Source organism: Phoenix dactylifera, chromosome 8 (assembly GCF_051530095.1).
Source record: "Phoenix dactylifera cultivar Ajwa chromosome 8, Ajwa_hap1_PhDact_Kaust_v1.1, whole genome shotgun sequence".
Taxonomy (NCBI): domain Eukaryota; kingdom Viridiplantae; phylum Streptophyta; class Magnoliopsida; order Arecales; family Arecaceae; genus Phoenix; species Phoenix dactylifera.
Window position 1 is genome coordinate 1,172,673 of NC_143197.1, and position 20,868 is coordinate 1,193,540.

General features: G+C 41.3%; 4 protein-coding genes across 7 annotated transcripts; 3 read left to right on the forward strand and 1 right to left on the reverse strand.

The window, feature by feature from the left end:
* Window positions 1-1,363: 1,363 nt before the first annotated feature.
* LOC103703489 (outer envelope pore protein 16, chloroplastic) lies at window positions 1,364-6,361 on the forward strand. Of its 4 annotated transcripts, none has more exons than XM_026803155.4 (6): window positions 1,364-1,607; window positions 1,709-1,760; window positions 3,323-3,354; window positions 4,711-4,744; window positions 4,874-4,941; window positions 5,944-6,361. In XM_026803155.4, exons 1-6 carry the CDS (start codon window positions 1,515-1,517, stop codon window positions 6,157-6,159), a joined length of 495 nt encoding a protein of 164 aa, XP_026658956.1. In that variant the 5' UTR covers window positions 1,364-1,514; the 3' UTR covers window positions 6,160-6,361. The 4 variants fall into 4 exon arrangements, with proteins under 4 accessions (XP_026658956.1, XP_008784575.1, XP_008784580.2 ...); XM_008786353.6 differs by having other exon boundaries at window positions 5,947-6,361; XM_008786358.5 differs by lacking the exon at window positions 5,944-6,361 and adding an exon at window positions 5,320-5,576.
* A 1,474-nt stretch (window positions 6,362-7,835) lies between these two features.
* Window positions 7,836-9,036, reverse strand: LOC103703488 (metallothionein-like protein type 2). Its single transcript, XM_008786350.6, has 3 exons — window positions 8,873-9,036; window positions 8,334-8,414; window positions 7,836-8,239 (listed from the first exon to the last, which is right to left on the reverse strand). Exons 1-3 carry the CDS (start codon window positions 8,935-8,937, stop codon window positions 8,149-8,151), a joined length of 237 nt encoding a protein of 78 aa, XP_008784572.3. The 5' UTR covers window positions 8,938-9,036; the 3' UTR covers window positions 7,836-8,148.
* Window positions 9,037-15,864: 6,828 nt separating this feature from the next.
* On the forward strand, window positions 15,865-16,846 carry LOC120110152 (metallothionein-like protein type 2). The gene is made up of 3 exons (XM_039124178.3): window positions 15,865-16,035; window positions 16,224-16,304; window positions 16,565-16,846. Exons 1-3 carry the CDS (start codon window positions 15,971-15,973, stop codon window positions 16,671-16,673), a joined length of 255 nt encoding a protein of 84 aa, XP_038980106.1. The 5' UTR covers window positions 15,865-15,970; the 3' UTR covers window positions 16,674-16,846.
* Window positions 16,847-16,972: 126 nt separating this feature from the next.
* LOC103703487 (Pentatricopeptide repeat (PPR) superfamily protein) lies at window positions 16,973-20,610 on the forward strand. Its single transcript, XM_008786349.6, has one exon. It carries the CDS (start codon window positions 17,184-17,186, stop codon window positions 20,115-20,117), a length of 2,934 nt encoding a protein of 977 aa, XP_008784571.4. The 5' UTR covers window positions 16,973-17,183; the 3' UTR covers window positions 20,118-20,610.
* The last annotated feature ends 258 nt before the right edge of the window (window positions 20,611-20,868 follow it).

The window sequence follows — 20,868 nt, forward strand, 5'->3', positions numbered from 1 at the left end:
GTAGTAATCCTTTCATTGTGGCAATGTGTTCTCTCTCCAGTTTCAAAATGTTGGTCTGCAAAGCCTTCAAGTTTCCAGGGCACAAGTTTTGTGAAAAGAAAGCTGACTGCTTCACCGTCGCACTCTCTTTTCGCGTCGGCGATTAAATGTGGAAGCCCGTCACAGGAAACCAGTCCTCAAGTTCAGCTTTCACGAGGTACCAGCAAATCTGTTTTGAGTATACTGCAAGAGATGGCATAATCGTATAGCAAACAAATTTACATTAGTAACTGCCTGATTGACTTTAATGATCAGATTGCTGCACGACTGTTGACCACACTATCTCGTGATAGTTACATCAATGGATCGTTTTTTCCTTAAACGATCAAAAACGGAAGACCTTCCTGGATAACAATAAACGAAAATTATCTGTTTTGCTTTTTGCATGCAAGAGCATGGGCTTCATGATGGGGAGAATAATGGTCACCCTAATTCCACCCTAATTCCAGATTAATCCGACTGTCTTGATCTGGGCCCTGACCGAGGTAAATGGTCTCGGTACAGGCCAAGGTGCCATTGTGGTTATGGTACTATCCAATAAATCAGGTAACAAACATCGCTTTCATTCTATATATTATAGAGATGACAAAGGGACCATCAGGTAAGCAATCTTACACTTCTCTATGCTATTTTTTTTTCTTCTGTTCTTGCTCTCGGTCTCTGACTTAGGATTCTCTATCGAAACAATGAGACTTTTTCGATTCCAGCCAACCTCAACACACTTGAGACTTAGACCAACCTTAGTCTAGATACTAGCAGCAACGCTTTCCAACATAGTTAAACGTTTTGATGGAAGACACGTCCATAATGAGTTTCTTACCCAGGACGAATAAAGTGGGGAAAGTGAATAAGTTTCAAAACTTGAGCGAGAGGTGCAGCGATGGGGTGGAAATATGAAGCTGACCTGATACAGAGTAGCAACAGATTATGTTATGGCTGACTAGTTTCTCAGCACTGCTCTTGTCCGTCTCTTCCTATGTTTTTGAGAACTGGGAACGGGGGGAAGCTTCCAGTCGTTGTTTCTTGTCTTTTGGGATGGATATTGGTTACGAAGCGGAGCCGTTCGACCGTTGGACGTCCGGGGCGACGGCCGGGCGACGGCGGTGAGATGATTCACATACTATGCTTTCTTAACCTGTACTTTGTTCTCTTCTTTTCGACAATCGCACTTTGGTGCTTTTGTTCGGGATGAATATATGCCACCCCTGTCACATCCCCAGACCGGCAAAGATCGTTCGATTGAGGGGTAAAATGGGAATGTACGCCGGAACACGCTATGGAGGGCCGGTTACCCTCGGCGGTTTGTAGACATTCGGGGCCGACATCGGGGTGGCCTTGCGGGCGGATGCCTTCCTATCCCTTGCTTTCTACTCTATTCCCCCTAAGTAGCAGCTGAAGGAAGAAGGCGATCGGCGGGTCACGGCGTATTAGGGTTCGGTCTTGTGGCCAGAGGTCTCCCATCAGAAGAGAGCGTGATGCCGATGAGCGTTTTTTTCTCCGGATTCCCCTCCTTTCCCAATATCGAGGTCCTCAATCGCACCATCGAAGGATTCATAAAGATCGGAGTTGTAATTGTTTTTCTTCTCTCTCTTTCTCTCTCTCATTCCACACCCTTTTTTGGATTTCGGATTTATGATAGACATAAAAAATTGTTTTTCGTTCTTCGCAGGTTGGTGCTTCCAAGGTTGCAGTGGAGGAGACCTATGACTGTCTGAAGAAAGGTCCTTCGCCTTCCCGTTTTACGTGCACTTGCTCCGAATTATGTTACTGGCAAGTTGGTTTATAATTGATGTCCGGCGTTGCCTTTTCTGGACCATTAGATGGCCTGGTATCTTCTTTTCCTCATGAAATCGCCATAATTCGCGGTTGCCATTCTTGCTAAACGTCGAATAGATTGGGGATGGTACTGAGACAAGTAGCTTAAAGTCTTTCTTGGAAAAAATAAGTATAAGATTGAAATTTTGAGAGAAAAACACTAACCAAGCCACTTGAAACAACTGTTATGTGCAGTTCTTTCTTTGTTTCCAATCAACTGAGTTGACTGAGTTAGAATTAGTAGTGCTTAGCATGTCTTAAGGAAATTTTGTTTCATATAAAAGTGAGTTGCCTTATGTGCACAAAACATTGATAAGTTTGTGCTTTTGTGTACGTGTACACAGCACAAAATAGTCAAAAGAGATGGTACTTTTAATAATCATTGCCAGTATGGCCTGTCTCCATGATGGTTGGTTGCTATCTTTCAAATAGCAGATATGGCATTGGTGGTCATAGTGTTGGACCTACTTCAAATTAGATCTTCGTAGTGGCATTACTTCTTAGTTCTAATGGCATTGGTTGCTTCTCAAGACGTGAAATTTTTTCTTGGTTGGCCATGTTGGAGATGATTCTGAGTTGGGACAATCTAATTAAGAAAGAAATGATATTATATGCATATGTTGTTATCGTGTGAAAGAGATTGAAACAATCTCATCTTTTTCTTAACTATTACAAGATAAATTTGGTTCTAAGTAATGCCCATGCTTGACCTCTCATTTTGGTCATAGATATTCTGCAGGTGAAACTTGTTGCATTAAATTGTTCGTTTAAATAATGGCGATAATCAAGATACGCCATTTCGATACCAGGTCCTGTATCGGTGCTACCCTGTCATTGTATCGGTCCACCAGGTATAGAGCCGGTTCGGTGTACCGAGTGTCGGTACGTTCCCGTATCGTATATTGGTACAAAACCAGTGCGGTATGGTATGTCCGTACTATCCAGTTCGGTATGGTATGGCATAGCTTGGTGATAGTAGAAATTGTCAATGCTTCCTACTGACTATTTATTGGAAGTTTGGAGAGAATGCAAAAATAGAATCCTAGAAGGAGCAAATCATGGACAAGGTCTAGGATTTTTATAATGTTATAAATGGTGTTGTGGTCTGGTTGATGTTTTCCCCAGCAGTGTTTTATCATCTTTATGTCCTCTGCATCTCTTGATTCTTTTCCTCTCCTCTGTTTGGTGATTTTGTTTTATTCTATTCAATCTTGTCCTTGCATCTCTAGAATGCATGATGACGACTACTCAATCTCAAAGTCCTATTTCTTGTTGTCTTCTTATGTACCATGTGCTTTTTGTTTGAGCATTTCTACGTGCTTAAGTAAGAATAAGGTTACCCTTTGTTGTTGACCATGAGATATAATCTCTTCAAAATGCAGCTGTCTGTTTAGATTCAATCTTACAAGGTAAGCCCAACTTGTTTATTACTTGCATAAAATTTAACTCATGTTATTATTTCTTGTAGGAAAATTTTCGGTGGAGAAACTTGATGATGCAGTAAGTGTTCCTTGCTTTCTTAATTTATATAGTCCCATCAAACTTTAGTATAACCTTAATGTATTTCCTGCTTGTTATTTTGTGTATCACATGGCTTTTTAATGGCACAGACATGGTCAATGTTTTAAGAGCAATTCATTAGGACCTGGAAATAGCATGAGAGTGCAATTTATTGCTTCAATCTCTAAATTAAGCTTAGTAAATGCATGGCATCAAAGCACAGAATATTGCTAAATAGGAATCACATACAAAAAACAAGTGATAGATCTGATGTCTTCTTCTTTCAAAGACAGTTTCTTCTCATAATTTGATTTTGCTGCATTGACATGTTTTCTCAAATAAGTTTGCAGACTGTGATTTGCATGTGGCTGCTGAGATTTCTATAATAAAAGACATGAGCATCGCCCACCAATATCTCCAATCAATGCTTCATGAGGATATGTATGGCTAGAGCCCTTGTTTGTTTAAGACATGTTTGTCCCCTTGTGTAGCCACCCTCAGTTAGCTAAAATGAGGACAGAATGGAGGATTAAGTTACGTAAACCTGATGTTTTGAAGACCATATGTTATATAGAAGGTTATGGCCCAAGTAATATGCTTTTTTCTTCTGATTCACTGATTTCTTTGAGATAAATGAATAAATTCTTCTTCATGCATAATTGAGAAGATAACTATGGAATAGTTGCTTCATCCAGAAGGATAGCAGTTACCAGAATAATTAGAAAAACAACTTTAAGCTTGCAAGTGGGACCTTGGTCCACCTGTTGGCACCTCTCCTATAAACTCAACTGGGGAGAGGCTCTGAGTTCAATAAAGATGATCACTTATTTTATTTTATTCTACTTTTTGAGTGCACCCACTCTTATTGTCATGATGCATTTTGCATGTGGACTTGCATTTGACATTACCTGTCTTCATTGTCTAGTTTAGCATGGAAACATGTCGAATTGGTGTTATTTTTACTAAGAGCTGGATGACCAAGTGTTGATTGGTGATCAATTACATATGCTCGGGATTATTGATACTGATACCATACTAATTCAGATGGGCCTCTGCATCTTTGACCACACTCCTAAATCAGGAATTGTAAAACACAACTGGTTGAGATAGTTGCATCTTGTCTTAATCAAGTTAATCCAATTGCTAAACTCAGCAGAGGTTTGCTGATGTTTCTGTTAAATTCACAGTAACCCTCAAAGTTAAGAGTTTTGTTTGGAAATTCTGCACTTTTGGAGTTCGCTTATGGATTCATCCAGGGAATTGAATTATATTATTTTTATTTTTATTCACAAAATACTGGAAAAATGTTCATAAAAAGTGGCATGTTCTTATGCTGACACTGTTCTATGACTGCAGTTAAGGAAGGTGTGCAGAGGAGGTGCATATTGGGGTAAGCTTGACATAGTTTTTGATATGTTGTTTGACAATTGGAGAAGTATTGTAACATTTTCTGTCTTCATTGTTTTACACCTGACACGATGTTTACTGTTCACTGTTGTTTGTGTTATGCTTTTTACAGGAACTACAGCTGGAGCGTATGTTGGAATGGAATATGGAATGGAAAGGATCCGCGGTACTAGGGACTGGGTAAATTCCTCTTTTCCCAGTTTTGGTGTATTATTTTTCTTTGGTTTTACTGTTCAATTCTATCTTCAACTAGTTCAAGACAGATTGGAAGCTTTGTCCTGACAAATAATTATATTAACCACTTGTTGGTCAAGCGGCAAATGGCTCAACTGTTGTTTTACAGTCTCGTATCCCTGCTCTCTCTTATGACCTAATTTAACAGTTCGTTAAGGTATAAAGATATCTCTTCCACTAATCAAAAGTTTTATGGTGATTTTTCAATTCCTGACTTCATTTAATTGTGCTTTATGCTATAGGGTCGTTATCTGGCCAGTTCATTTGCACTTTGCTATCATCATAATTCTAATTAATTCTTGATTATTTAACCTTTTCATATAGGGCAAACCCAAGTCGGCCAAGACTCAGGATCTGAATTTAGGGAAAGAATAATTCAGAAGAATTTATGGAGTAGTGTGTTCAGAAATTCTGCACAAAGATTATTTTTTAATATTAATATTAAATTGAATAAGCAACAAATCCAGCATATTGCATTATTACTTTCAAGTAAGTGAACAATATTTTCCTCTAAAATGATGGAAGACTGAGCTGTACATTAAGCGTTACAATAGTAATAGTTGGCTTTTGCATGAGAAAAAGTTTCTAAGTGGGATTCTTGGTTAAAGATGTTATATTTAGTTGCAAGAAATAGGGTTTGTTCTCTAGTTTTATGTTTTGGTGGTATGTAGCAACGGATTGTTGTCTGAATATGTTGTCATCATTTACTTCATGTGTCTAGTGAAAGTAACAATAGTGGCTATTATAAATGGCAATATGGAAGACAAGGTAATGGGACCTCTAGCTTTGGTGATTGCTTTGTTCTGGTCACAGCGAGTTTAATGTTCCATTTAGTTACATGTGTTACAGGATGGCATGTAAGTTAGTGATTCAATGTTGGCATGTAACTTAGTGAAGTGCAGGACATGCAGGCTGAATTGCCTCATTCATTTGTTTTTGCTGCTGTAGAAGAATGCAATGCTCGGCGGTGCAATTACTGGGGCACTTATATCGGCTGCTCACGGTCATGGTAGAGACCAGGTTATTGCCAATGCTATCACCATAGGTGCCTTAGCTACTGCTGCCAAGTTGATCAACAACCTCGATTACGAAAGTGATGATGGAGACGAATTGGATGATTGGGCCGAGGGCCGCCCCCACTTCCCCTTGGTCTCCTTTCCTTAATATTCACCTTGAGTCGTCAAAGCCTCAACTAATTCAGAGGGGCCTCAGCCGGCAACAAACAATCAGTTTCAGTGCTGAATTTAACTTTCAGTCATCCAAAGTGAGTATAAAAATGCTAACATCTGTTTGATTGAATCCAAGGTGAGTGTAAGCTGAGGTGATATATTAATTCAAATCATGAGAAGCTTTAAAATTTAACCTAGTATTTGATGTCGTGGCAATCCTTCTCTTGCCTAAAGTTGCTTTTGAATACCATGCGGGGGCTTAGTCTTCTTAGAGGCCATATCATACATGTCCCAGCAACTCTTTTATTAGATACTTCAATCTAGTTTAGATTTTGCTGGACCTGCACTCCGCCTTCAGGGCATGAAGCAGGAATTAGGGTAACGCCGCGACAACCAACAACGTGGGACCATCGCCGACGTGATGCTACTTTCCGTTCGTCTTTCAAATGCTTCTAATCTACAATCATGGAAGAAGAGCCTGATTACCAAAATTCTGGTTAATGGAGACATGCAAAACACCATGAAATGGTAAGCACTAATATATGCGTGCGGATCGGACGGACACAGCCATTATTATGTTCAGATCTAGTTGGGTGCTTGTTACCAGATCATTTCAAGGTTCATTTACTAAGACCAGTGCTTTTTATTTCATATGTTCAAATCCACATATGATTCTCAACTACAGAGGCAGCTCAAATGTTAAATCTGCGCCAAAATTAAATTGGCAATAGGTTGGATTTATCCAAGTCGAGCTGCCGTAAGATGAGTTTTTGGAATTGATATCCTTCTATGCCAAATTCCCTGCATATTCCAGTACCAGCAGTCAAAAGAAATGAACCGGTCCAGGTCCCATAAAACGAGTCACTGCAACATACTTGCTATATTAAATTTTAGTTCTTCAAACTCGAGAGGAGCGAGTGCCGGGCATGCCAAGAGATGATCTTTGTCCACAAAGGGAAGAAAAGCAGAATTTTTGATATGCTCCAGTCAAGACAGCAAGAGCCTTGGCATGAAGAACAGTCCTGGAAAACTCGAATTAGATTGCAAGTAGATTAGCTGGTTGAAGGAATTAGTTGTGAATTGTTATGGTCACTCTCATAGGTAATTTGGTGGTCTGATATTACCAACCGAGGCACCTTCCTATGACAAAGGCCCATCCTATCCAGTCAAGCCAGCAGACAGATGTTCGTGTCGTTTACGCATGCTGCCCCATGGCCACTGTTTTCAAACTTTCTGTTCGAGTGTGACAAATGACTGTTTACGCGCTCTAAGATTTTTTTTTAGATTACACGGCTAGCTTCAATGAATCTTCTACGAGGGGAGACACAAATTAAATCTTCTGGAGATCAAGGAATCTTTGGTTGACACTAAGATTAGAAATGTCACTAACCTTAATCCATGGCTAATTTAAATACGGAAACAAATCCGAGAGAAATCTAGACGTGTCCCGCACTGCACGGACATGAAGACTTTTAAGCGGGCAACTTTCGTGCTCGGCTGTGAGCCGCCCATCCATCGCTGTCGTCATAAACAAAAAACCTGCCCCAGATGGGGACTTCTTCGCACCATCAATTACGTGGGAACAAGGACTTGGAGACAAGCCGGGCCACATCGATAGAGACGGCGTTGATATCAAGCAAAAGAGAAAGAAAGAAGACAAACTCGCACTGCTACGTTAACCACAGAGCACAAGGGCTCTCTTCTTCTTTTTTAACATAGTAAAGCAACGCGACATGGGAGATAGAAGCAGGACACACACCCACAACCACACAAACAGACGAGAGAGGAAGAGAGAGGTAAACTCGTTCTCGGCCATGGCACCAACCAATCCACCCAAAGGAGGGTCAGGCAGAGCCATGGCCGCTTATTTTTAGCACGAACACCCTGGTTCTAAGCACCGACGCAAACTACGGACACCACCCAGATACTAGAAACTACAGCAGCAGGACTCATTCCCTCCCTCTCTCTCTGTGGTCTTTGTGTCTCATTTACAGTTGCAGGGATCGCAGGTGCAGTTGGATCCACACTTACAACCGTTCTCGGATCCGGTCGCCATCTCGACCCCTTCAAGGTGCCTGCAAGCAAAAACAAACTTATTTCATCAAAAAAGATAACATCAAAAGGGAAGGAAAAGAAAAGGGGTAGATCGGTAGAGTAGCAAAGACATACCCCTTCTGAGGTGCAACCCCCATGATCATGGTTTGAGTCGTGGTGCTCTCCTGTTCAGCCATGTCAGGGTACATCTTGCATCTGCCCTCAATGATCAATCAGAAAATAAAACAAAAGAAAGAGAATATGAGATGAGTTTAGAAGGGAAACAGTTAAGAGCATGCTTGCACACATAACAATTTTTAGGAAGAGAACTATAGCTTTTGGAAACTCTTGGAAGAACCCCCACAGGATCAGAACAAATTAAGGTTACCAAAAGGACAATAGAAAGCCACCTTCTACAGTACAGAAACTCTATAATTCCTCAGAAACCAAAGAAACAAAGAGGGAATAACACATCAAAATACCAAAAGTCGAGAATCATCTCAGAGTAAGTTATCTCACAACAAAACTAAAATAATAGCTCAGCAACCACAAGACATCATATTTTTTTAAAAAAAAAGAGAGAGAAGAAAAAAGACATACGGGAGAAAGTGAGAAAGAATTATAACATAAAAACTCATTTAAAAAATTCCTGAGTTCCTCCCCCCTCCACTTACCCTCCACATGCGCTGCCGCACTTGCAGCCAGCTCCACACCCGCAGTTCCCACCGCAGCAAGACATTTTCTTCACTCCGGGAAGGAAATATTAAGATTAACAGAAAACACCTCAAATTTCCGTCTCCCTCTCAAGCACGATCTCTTGACCTAAACCGAGGCCTCCATTTATAGAGGCCGGGAGGAGAGAGAGTGACATTATCACCGTCCACGTGTCGTCATCCCGTGCCTCGGATATCCCTTCGTGTCGGTCCCATGAATGCCTCCTCGTCGTTTTGCTTAGCGGGTATCTTTAGTTCTCTGAAATTTCTCTACCGTCCCTCGTAATCGAGCTTCCTTTACTTCCAAGGCTTCTCTTTCGTGACTCTTAACAGCGAAATATTAGTAAGATATTATTATATTTCTGATTTTGTTTTTTTCCTACATGGGATAACTTATACAATTTTTGGTGTGAATGCAATTAAAAAATCTAAATTTTGGAGCATTCTAGACAACTTCTTCTCATCCGTCTAGAAAACTCTTAAGAGTTATATTTTCGAGTTTTAGATCTTGGAAGTGGATCCAATTTGGTGGATAGCGGATAAGAAATTTTATCTGGTTTGCACACCGTTACTTCCTAGGTTATTGAGATGTGACGAGAAGGACACCTTCTGTCTCGAACATTTTATATTTTCTTGTGACAAGGGGCATATTACATGGAAAGTAATTTTTCTTTGGGTTGGTCGGTGTACTGAACACTCAAGTTATGCATTTATCTGACTAAAACTATATGATATTAACGATGGAGACAATACCATTTTTTTAAAAAAAATTGAAAGTCTACATCTGTTATATTTTTTTAAGAAGTTACTCGTATGATGGAAATTTCAATGTTGCTTCCTAAGTATGGAATCTGGCATTGCATATGATAGTGATTGGATTAAATAATCGGTTAAATACCGTGCTTAGAAACATTACTGCACGAAGAAATACATCCACAAGCTATCATTATCATTAAGAAATACTTCATCCCTTTCTGACTATTCTCCTTCAATATCAGACTCAAGGAAAATAACACGTTAATAAATAGATGTGATGGAATGAATGTCACTTGATGGCCCAATATTTTTTTTTTTTTTGGATTCATTTGCTTCGCTGAAAGAATTTTTTTTTATTAGATTTTTTTTTCTAAAAAGTTGAAGTCGGGATACATGATGCCCAAAAAAAGTAATTTTATATATTTGATTGACTAGAAAAAAATAATATATTTCAAAGTATGTTATGTTTGGTTGAGTATTTATTTTTCTAAAAAAGTTATATAAAATATCTATTATATTCTTTATAAAGAAAAAAAAATTATCCATTTTTCTTAAAGCTTAATGGTATTTTTGAAAAAAAAAATATCAATTTTCAGCCAGTGGCAAAATAACTTTTTTATATCCCATATATATATATATATATATTTATGAAATGTGAAAATCTTATTTTTATGTAAAGACTACTTTCTTATCTTTCTCCTTTGAAAGCTTCAACCAAATATAAGATATTTTTTTTATTTTTCTATTGACCATACTGTCCCTCCTCTTCTTCCTGCGAACCAAACGAATCTCTAGTATCCATCCAAGAAAAAGGAAATCTACTTTTTACAATTCAAATTATAGGTGTTAGAAAATACAATCTACGAGATCTCTTGCTAATTTTTAGATATTAATATATTATACTTAAAACGATTTCCTTTGGAAAAATATGTGTTGAACGTGATCTTCAAAAATATTATTTAGAACTTTATCTTAGCAATGAAAAAAAAAATTAAATATATGTATCTTCCCTATTAATCATTATTTGAAGGTTGACCCTTTGAGGTGCAATTTTTAATTATTCGCTGAGCAATGTTTGGCACCAAAGAGACTTGTCAAAAAACAAAGGATTACTATAATTTAATCCAATAAACTTGAATAGCAATATTTTTCAAAGACACATATTGTTTGAAAATATTTATTTAAAAATTTACAAAACTAAATCTTTAATATAAATATACACACATATATTAAATTTCTAGAATCATACATCCGAAATTGCTAAACTAAAACCATGATGACTTTGTTTCGGGAATGAATCGTGAATAAGGCCAATTTATGCCAAATATGTATGAAAAAGTACATAAAAACAACAGTATAATAAAATCTTCTTTTTCTAGGAAGCTTCTTGTTCTAGGAATAATTATTCTACAGCTTGTCTCTTAAGTTATTCCAATCGAGACTATAAAATATTTCGCCAAATGAAGAGCTCTTGTAGGGATAACTATTCTTATTCCTGAGTCAAGAAAAAAAAATCTTTAGCCAACTTGTTTATTAAAAAAAAATTATTTTATAAATAAATAACATCACCCCCTCCCAAATATCGTCATAGGTCTTCAACCTGGAATCTTAAGCAGTGGATAATCTTTACTTTTCGTAAGAAAAGTAAGTACCAAAAAAAAAACCAAAGCTTTGTGTATTTACTATATGTTTTCAGAGTCGGTGCCATGGAAGGAGCATAGCGATCAACTACAAGCTGAGGAAGACTTGAAAAGGGACGACTTATTATGATCTAGCACTTCCAAAACACTTCCCAAACTTTAGCTTAATCTAACATTTCAGTACTAGATTTGCATCATCTCTTGCGTCACTCCCATATTAAACAATGAATTACATGCTCTCCCTGCGGAACACGACGCCCTCGTTGTACCACCGTGATGGATTACATTGTTAATGACGCCAGGTTATGAAAGTGGGCCATACTTGTAGGTATTTGTCGCTGTCTTTAGGCTATTTAACGCATACAAATAGTTTTGCACCCTTTTTTTTAATGCAATCCAACCCCACTTGGAATGATATGTTATCGAAAGGAAACCCGTATCTCCCATTAATTTTGGTCATAGACTCTGTTCTCTCTGAATAATATTTGCAGTGCGAAGGAAACCCATTTGCCACAGCAATTAATGTACGTTTGCATGGATGCTCGACCATAGTCGTAAACGCCGAAAGCTCATGAGATCTGGTGCTTTTGAGACATGTTGGTTGGACCTTTTGCTTAAAAAATGGGCAAAGATTTGGGCATCGAGCGTTTCTATTGTTACTGTTGTTGTTTTTTTTCTTTTTTTTTTTGATAAGATAGATAATTTATACAATATATATATGAATACACTCAATAAAATCAAAAAATAGTTTTTTTTATTGTTCTTCACAACACCATAGACATCAGCTAACATCTTGTCACCTTTGGCAATAAAGGACTAGCATGCTTGTAAATTTTTATTTAGTAGACTCTAATCCAATCGATACAAGAAAATCGAGTAACTAGGCAAAAGATATGCAGATAAATTGATGTCATATGGAATTAAGATTTCTTCCGAGGACGCTCTCTTTTTTCCGCGAGAAGAAAAAAAATTTATATGAAACTCAGATATTTAGGTCTCTTTGGAGACATCCGTTGGAATTGGAATTTTGAATTTTTAAAATAATAATTAATAATCTAAGTATATGAAAGTATGTTTTCATGGCAAATGATCACCATGGTGTATAGTTCATGGAGATATCCCTATTGTATTCTTGAAAAAACAACTCACTCGGTGATCCGTTAATACATCTCGTTTCGAAGACAAACACTAGTGATGTAGTGCATCATTGCGGAACAATTTATTGAATTTTTCAAAAAATGTAAATCATTAGATAAAATATCCTAAAAAATAAAAAATCAGAAAATATTACTTGGACATCTTATGAGTATGAGTCACGGAAAATATTTAAAACGCTCGAGCTTCTCCTCCAGAGGGGGAAAAAAAAAGAAACTACTATTTTACAGGCTGTAGGGGCCGCATGATCAATGGTAATCAAATCTCTACCATCTAATCAATAGTCTTAATACATGCGAGACACGGTAGAAAATTGCCATGAATTGTGCCCGTATATAATGGTTGTTACAATGAAACAGCAATCAAACTTTCTCTATAAAGTTTAAAGAAAATATTGTAGAGAGCAGCCAATACAGTCAATAAGTCGGTTGATAACGAAGGGCGATATTTTCTTTTTAATACAACGGCAGCTCACACGCAACGAATGTGGATGCGGTCAACAAAATCAGAAAATAAAAGACTACACAAGGGCTCAGGCAACGATATGTGGTTCGCTTAGATAAAACCTTCGGAGTGATGAGCTACAAAGGAAGCAACTGAGTATGTGGCACCGTTTGTCTCTTTGTATACATGTGTGGCTTGATGAGAGCCATACTTTCTCAGTAGTTTATGGATGTCGTGGAGCAATAGCCTCTTGAAGAGGATATTAAGGGGATGTCACAAGCGACATGGACTGCTGCACCTTTTTTTCCATGCAGAGGGATGACGAGAGCGACCATCGATAGCTCGACCACTACATACCAATATTACCACAATATTTTTTTTCACTTGCCCCCCTAACCTCGTTCATCACGGGGAAGGGGCCGTATCTTTTGCAATGGCCGCGACGGATGACTGAAGAATTTCATAGTGCTTTAAGCTCTGTATAGAACGTATTCCAACGGTCGATATTGTAAAAGAAGAATAATATTTCTTCTGTGCGAAAGATACTAGTAGAAAATATAAAATATATAAATAAATTTACTTTATTCTATCAGCTTTTATTTTTGAGAAAAGTAATAATTTTAACACGGTATCAGAGCAAAAAAATTCCGGCCCATATATGAGAAAAATATTAAAAAATATAAACTATATAAATAAATCTATATCATTCTATTTTTTATTTTTATTTTTTTCGGGTCAGCAGAAATTTCAACATGTACATCCCGAACGACTTCATCATAAGCTGTTGCCTGTTGGTTGTAATTCTAATTTATTTCTAAACCTTTCTCTGACCACCACTTACACCTCATCGTTGAAATTCTTGCACTTGCTTTCGGGAGATGTGTTGTTTAACCATAAACAAACACCAGTAGGGAGGAGCTCAATTCTTAATTATCTCCCTAGGCTACGATAGTTTGACAGCCAAATGATGTTATTGCCTATCAATTTACCAAAATAAACTATGGGTGTTGCAAAAATGTCCAAAGAGGGACCCTTACGGACTAAATTGCCATTATCATTAGCATCATCGCAATAACGAGTTGCTGTAACGTGGATTCAAATGGCAAAATCTTGAAGTCATCCCAAAAAAAAAAAAAAAATTTCTTTTTTGGCACGACGGCTCACACGTAATGAATATGAATAGATCAATAAAATCAAAAAATAATAACTTACCAAAAGACTCCAGCAAAATTCTTGATCTTTTCATACGAACCTTTCGAGTGGTGGGCAGCAAAAGATGCAGCCCAATCCGTCGCACTATTCTTCTTTCTATAGACATGCGTGGCTGTGTAGGAAAAAAGTTTTCATTATTATCATGTTTTAGAAAGATTTTTTTTTTCTGCGACGAATGATTCATACATTTCTAATATAAATGCATTTAAAAGAGTTAAAAAAATAATACATCGCAAAGTACTCTAAGTAGCTCTCTTTCTTCTTCGATCCATAATTTTTTTTAGAGTGATCCGCTACGTGCGAGGCGGTCTAATTCACGGCTCGACAAGGGGGGGAGTGTTCGCTTACTTTTGTTTCTACTTTATTTTTTACTTTAAAAATCGGGCCTACCCACTTTCTTGCTCATCTTTGACATAAGGTCTAATCCAATACGGGGATAGGATACCTTGTTCTCAAATCCGATTAGGATGCTATGGGATTTTAATTTGGTATTCATTGAGCGGTAGCTAAGTTGTTTTGGATAGTGCGTGCCAAGTGGTACACTTAACCACCTACCACCCTCTATGATGCCTATAGTATAAAGTAACATTTGTCCTAGCATTTGATGATGAGATTCCTTCCACATTCGTACCGAGCCATCCACTGTGCGGTCCTCTCTGACTCCATAGAAATAATGCATGCAGCAGGCTTTGTTCTACGCTTTGCGTCAGATTCCATTGCACCCTGTTGCTCCACTCATGCCATGGGACTATGGGAGGTTCCGTCCCCCTCGGCGCGCAGCGCCTTTTCCTCTCTCCTTCAAGGCCTTTCTTTCGATCGCACTCGGTCGTCTTCTTTTCCTGGTGGTGGCCCCTCGGCTCCTCCCGTCCATCCCTTGCGTCGCTGTTCCAATCTTTAGAAAAGCAGCATAAAGTCGGAGAAGATTTGCCTCTCTCAAACCTTTGTTTTTGTCGCGTTCTACCTACTTTCTTGGCACAGTTTTCTAAACAAAGTTCTACTGCTCTTGCAGCGAACTTGCAATGTTTCAATGCTTACGCTGGAAGAATAGGGGTTGTAGTCTCAATCAAAGCTCGACCCAACCCACTCACTGCTGGCGAGTTACTGCTATGATGTCACCCGACCCGTACGTACGAGCAAGGTTGAACCCAATCACCACACTGAGCTGCCCGACCTGTCAATCACTTGGCCTAACTTGTACAATGAAACGATCATTGCCAGAGGCAAACGGAGACCTGATTTGGTGGACTTGCCACCATTAATGCGGACATCAGAAATATATAGTAAAGAAATGAAGTTGGTATATGTATATAGATCAAAAGGAGGTCATGAACCAGTTAGGCTTCATGCTTTTGTGGATTGGCCGTGAGCATGGTCATGGCCTTGGCTTGAATATGATCAGCTGAATGCTAAAGCAGTAAGGTTGACATCCATGATCGACAAAAGTAATGAACTCGAATTAGGTGGATTTGTAAAGATATCATGGTTTAAGGTCAAAAAGTTACACAGTTGGTGCATTATTATCCTATGGTGCAAACATCCGGCGACACGTACGTATGGCGCCCATTGGCATCACGAGGAGTGTCGCATGTCAACTGTCGTGAAATCTGTGGGGTGGTGCTCGCATCGTCAAAGGGGGGATGAATGGGGATTCCCTTGGGCTCTTCTTTTGGCTCTACAGCTTCTTTATAGGCACAGGAACCTGATACCTAGGCAGTGACACCCAACTCCCTCCCTCTCTGTGTCTGTCCTCTCCTGCCTATTAATAGGAGGCATTGGCTTCGATCATTCCTCAAGCCTGAGATAGAGAAACTAAGCCTGTTTGTGATATAATTCTAAGGTCTCCTGAGAGAAAATGTCTTGCTGCGGAGGCAACTGTGGCTGTGGCTCTGCCTGCAACTGTGGCAGCCGCTGCGGAGGGTAGAAAGAACTTACTGCTTTTATTTTTCGTTCCTCTGTCGCTTAATTTATGCTTAGAAAATTAGAATAGCTACAAAGCTTATAGTTCGAACGTACAGCAACAGTCATAATTTGCCTAGTACGCATTGTGACATTGTCCCTTTGCGAATTATCATGACCATTCTCTTGCTTGTCTTCTCTGGATATAGGTGCAGCATGTACCCTGATCTGGGCGGGGAGGGGATCGCCACCACCAAAACCATGATCGTTGGTGTTGCACCTCAGAAGGGGTCAGTCGCTCTTGCCATCTTACTTTCATCTGCATTCCCCTAGAGCTGAGTTTTGCCATTAGAAGTGATTTCTTATATAACAGTATGAATTAAAGCTGTCATCAAAAAGTACACCTTGGCAGGCATTTCCATGTCTTCATGTGGAAATAACCTGGATACAGGTTCATGAAGTAGCACTGGAAGCAAATCTATGGGTCCATATATAATCCCATCTCCATTCTACTGACCACCGTACTGTCAAAATGACTTGGACTTTGCAGGCACTTCGAAGGGTTTGAGATGGCAGCTGGGTCTGAGAACGGAGGCTGCGACTGCAAGTGCGGGTGTGCGCCAAACTGCAGCTGCGATTCCTGCACTTGTTGCAAGTGAGACATTTAACATTGCTTGGTAGAGACAGTGTCCTCCATCTATAAATCTTAGAAGGTCTCCTTCCAAGCATCCGAGGATTATGCTACTATTATCTAAATAAGAGGAGGATAGGCAAGCTCTAATGTCAGACAAATTTCTATCATATATATGATGTTTTCTAGCTAGCACCTCAACTTTGTTGCATGATGGCATGGTGGGATTATCTATTTGGCTTGTCAGCTGCTTAAGAGCACCAGAGACCACAAAAGATAAATCATAAATGAAAATGAATAAACCAAAAAAAGGAAAAAAAAAATAAAACCAAAAGATCAAAAAAAAAAAAAAAAAAAAAAGAAACTGGCCATTGTGCCCTTCCAACTGGGCTGGAAGGATGCAAAAAAGGCTTCACCTGGCCTGCCTCAAGGCTGGATTTGGGCCCATTTATCAGGAAAATGTGTCCCCATTGAAGCTTAACATCCCAATAACCAGTCGAACGAGCGAGAAGATAACTCCATCTCTCAGAGGGGGTGGATGGCTTTGGTGGCCAACACCGGAGGGTGCTTCACCTCTCTCCCTGCCCATCTAAAACCAAGCCCGACCCAAAACAAACAGCGGCAGCCCAAGCCTCCGTCCACCTCCCCCAGGGCATCATCCTTCTCTCTTCCCTCCACCGCTGCTTCCCGCCAAGCCCCCACTCCCCATTCGCCACTCTCCAAACAAATCCACAACCTCTGCAGCGAAGGAAGCCTCCACGATGCTCTCCTTCTCCTCACCCAAAACTCACCCGAAAATTTCGACTTGGCACCCCATGCCGAGGCCATCGGCACCCTCCTCCAGGCCTGCAGCTCCAATCGCGAGCTCGACGTCGGCCGACGGGTCCACGAGCTCATCTCCTCGTCTAAAGAACTCATGTCGAACGCCGTCCTTACCACCCGCCTCCTCACAATGTACTCCATGTGTGGCTCCCCTTCCGATTCCCGCCACGTCTTCGAAGGCTTGGAACGGAGAAACCTCTTCCAGTGGAACGCCATGATCAGCGGCTACGCTCGAAACGAGCTCTGGGATGCAGCTATCGACCTTTTCTACCGACTCATGTCGACCACCGACCTCAAGCCGGATAATTTCACCCTCCCCTGTGTTCTCAAATCCTGCGGGGGGCTTCTGGATGTGGAGATGGGAAGGACCGTTCACGGAATTGCCCTGAAGTTGGGATTGGGTTCCGACACTTTCATAAGCAACTCGTTGATATCCGTGTATGGGAAGTGTGGTTTTATTGATGATGCAGCTCAGGTGTTCGAAACGATGTCTGCCAGAAATTTGGTTTCCTGGAACACGATGATATGCGGGCTTTCTGAGAATGGATCGCTGCAGGAGGGATTTGATTTCTTTAGAAAGATGATCTCGGTTGGTGAAGGAAGCATGAGACCGGATGAAGCGACAGTGGTGACGGTGCTGCCCATGTGCGCAGGGGAAGGATGGCTTGAGATGGGGAGAGCGGTGCATGGGTTGTCGGCGAAATTAGGATTGGTTCATGAGCTGAGGGTAAGCAATGCCTTGATCGATATGTACGCAAAATGCTGTTGCTTGTTTGAGGCACGGCGCCTCTTCGGTAGGACGCTCGGAAGAAATGTCGTGTCTTGGAATGCGATGATCGGCGGGTGTGCAAGGAATGGCGATGCTGATGGAACCTTCCATCTTCTGCGAGAAATGTCAGTGGAGGATGGCGTAATGGCCAATGAGGTTACTGTCTTGAATGCCTTGCCAGCTTGTTTGGGGCCGTCCGAGCTACCGAATGTGAAAGAGCTTCATGGCTATGCGATCAGGAATGAGTTGCAGACCGACGATTTAGTGTCGAATGCTCTTATCGCGGCTTATGCGAAGTGTGGGTCGCTGGAGTCTGCAGGGCATGTTTTTAATGGCATGGAGATGAAGACGGTCGGCTCGTGGAATGCTTTGATCGGCGGCTATGCGCAGAATGGAGACCCAAGAAAGGCAATAGATTTATTCCTTCAGATGGCGTCTCTGGGCGAAGAACCTGATTGGTTTAGCATTGGCAGCTTGCTTTTAGCTTGTGCCCGTTCGAAAGATCTCCTCAACGGCAAGTCGATTCACGGTTTTGTCCTGAGAAATGGATTGGAAAGGGATTCATTCATTAAGATCTCACTTCTCTCGCTTTACATCCAATGTGGCGAGACATCGGCATCGAGAGTGTTGTTTGATGCGGTGGAGGAAAAAGATCCAGTGTCTTGGAATGCAATGATTGCTGGTTACTCGCAGAATGGGCTGCCGGAGGATTCGCTCAAGCTTTTCCGTCGGCTGCTACGAGATGGATACGAGCCTTCTATGATTGCAATGACAGGAGCCTTCATGGCTTGTGCCGAGCTATCGGCCTTGCGGTTAGGAAGAGAGGCACATGGTTTTGCTCTGAAAGCCAACGTCTCCGAGGACGCATTTGTGGGCTGCTCGATCATAGACATGTATGCTAAATGCGGTTCTATAGAGCAGGCCTGCAGTTTCTTTAGCAATTTGAAGAACAGGGATGCCGTCTCGTGGACGGTGACGATCACCGGCTATGGCATCAATGGGTTTGGTGCTGAGGCCATTAATCTGTTCGATGAAATGCGGAGAGAGGGACTGAAGCCGGACGCTTTCACTTACGTCGGCATCTTATTGGCGTGCAGCCATGCGGGAATGGTGGAAGAGGGTCTGCGGTATTTTGAGGAGATGAAGAATAAGGATGGTGTGGAGCCAAAACTGGAGCACTATGCTTGCGTCGCGGACATGCTTGGCCGGGCTGGGCGATTGGCTGAAGCGGCGAGGCTCGTCGAAGAGATGCCGGTCGAGCCCGACTGCAGAATATGGGGCGCATTGCTTGGTGCCTGCAGAATCCATGGAGATGTAAGCTTGGGTGGGAAAGTTGCCGAGAAGCTTTTAGAATTGGAGCCCGACAGAGCCGAGCACCATGTCCTCGCTTCGAATCTATATGCGAGCGCGGGGAGATGGGATGATGCGAGGAGGGTAAGGAAGAGAATGAAGGAGATTGGCCTGCGCAAGGATCCTGGTTGTAGCTGGATAGATGTGGGTGGCCGGGTCTATAACTTTGTAGCAGGGGATAACAGGCTTCCTGAATCTGAAGAGATTCGAATGATGTGGAGGTCTTTAGAGGAGAAGATACGTGGGATCGGATACGTTCCTGATACAGCTTCGGTGCTGCACGAGCTGGAAGAGGAGGAGAAGTTGGAAATTTTGAGGGGCCATAGCGAGAAGCAAGCCATGGCTTTTGGGCTGCTGAAGACGAGTGGGGGCACAAAAGTGAGAGTGTGCAAGAACATAAGAATGTGCAGGGATTGCCACGAAGCGGCCAAGCTGGTAGCGAGAGTAGCAGGGAGGGAGATCGTGGTGAGAGACAACAAGCGGTTCCACCATTTTAGAGATGGCTTCTGTTCGTGTGGTGATTTTTGGTAATTCTTATCCCCAGACTTTCCAGCTCTTCCTGGTTATTCTACAAATCCACATATATACTCGGTATGGGTTGTTGCTTGTGGTGTAACGGGCCAAGAAAGTAGTCGTAGGGCGCGGTCGAGGGCGGCGATGGAGTGCCGGACCCGCGGACTCGAGATCGGAAAGAAGGTAGGGCCCGCGGCGACGGGAGATTCCTCTGCCGCCGGCGAGCCGGCGAGTGGGAGACTGAGGGAGTCCGGAAAACCGAGGAAGGGGAGGATAGCAGGGAAGACGGGAAACCGCTTGAATCCTTCGCGCCCGTTGACCGTCGGAACATCCCCCTTTCGTTTTCAGATGCGTGCTGGCGGATGGATGTGGAATTTTTTTGGGGCGCTTTGAGAGCTGTGCCGTGGATAATCCAACGGTCGATGGGCGTGAAGGAGGGAGGGTGTATGAGTGTGTCCTTCTTGGCCTGGTATGATAAATAAGAAGACAAGAAAAACAACTCTTCAGGAAAGTCTTAGGCATGCCTAACCTTGTGATCCAATTTTGTCCGTTCCATTCATTTTATTAGGTTCCATCCATCCAGACCTAATCTGGTAAAATTTAAATTGATGTTTTTGAAATATGGCAGCCAAACATAATCCGGTAAAATTCGCCATTGGGCGCTTGGTAAAGTTCAGCTTCGTCAGATCTGAATCTCACCTGTTTGGTGAGATTCAGTTGCTGGATTGAAAAGGAGGGGAAAACAACTTACTATTGCTTATTGTATTCG

Excerpts from the sequence above, each read along its gene's own strand:
- LOC103703489 (XM_026803155.4), top strand. The coding sequence starts at position 1,515 with ATGCCGATGAGCGTTTTTTTCTCCGGATTCCCCTCCTTTCCCAATATC. Across the intron at positions 1,761-3,322 it reads CTATGACTGTCTGAAGAAAG|GAAAATTTTCGGTGGAGAAA; the intron begins GTCCTTCGCCTT and ends TATTTCTTGTAG. Across the intron at positions 4,745-4,873 it reads CAGAGGAGGTGCATATTGGG|GAACTACAGCTGGAGCGTAT; the intron begins GTAAGCTTGACA and ends TGCTTTTTACAG.
- LOC120110152 (XM_039124178.3), top strand. The coding sequence starts at position 15,971 with ATGTCTTGCTGCGGAGGCAACTGTGGCTGTGGCTCTGCCTGCAACTGT. Across the intron at positions 16,036-16,223 it reads TGTGGCAGCCGCTGCGGAGG|GTGCAGCATGTACCCTGATC; the intron begins GTAGAAAGAACT and ends CTCTGGATATAG. Across the intron at positions 16,305-16,564 it reads GGTGTTGCACCTCAGAAGGG|GCACTTCGAAGGGTTTGAGA; the intron begins GTCAGTCGCTCT and ends TGGACTTTGCAG.
- LOC103703488 (XM_008786350.6), bottom strand. The coding sequence starts at position 8,937 with ATGTCTTGCTGCGGTGGGAACTGCGGGTGTGGAGCTGGCTGCAAGTGC. Across the intron at positions 8,415-8,872 it reads TGCGGCAGCGCATGTGGAGG|ATGCAAGATGTACCCTGACA; the intron begins GTAAGTGGAGGG and ends CATTGAGGGCAG. Across the intron at positions 8,240-8,333 it reads GGGGTTGCACCTCAGAAGGG|GCACCTTGAAGGGGTCGAGA; the intron begins GTATGTCTTTGC and ends TTTTGCTTGCAG.
- LOC103703487 (XM_008786349.6), top strand. The coding sequence starts at position 17,184 with ATGGCTTTGGTGGCCAACACCGGAGGGTGCTTCACCTCTCTCCCTGCC.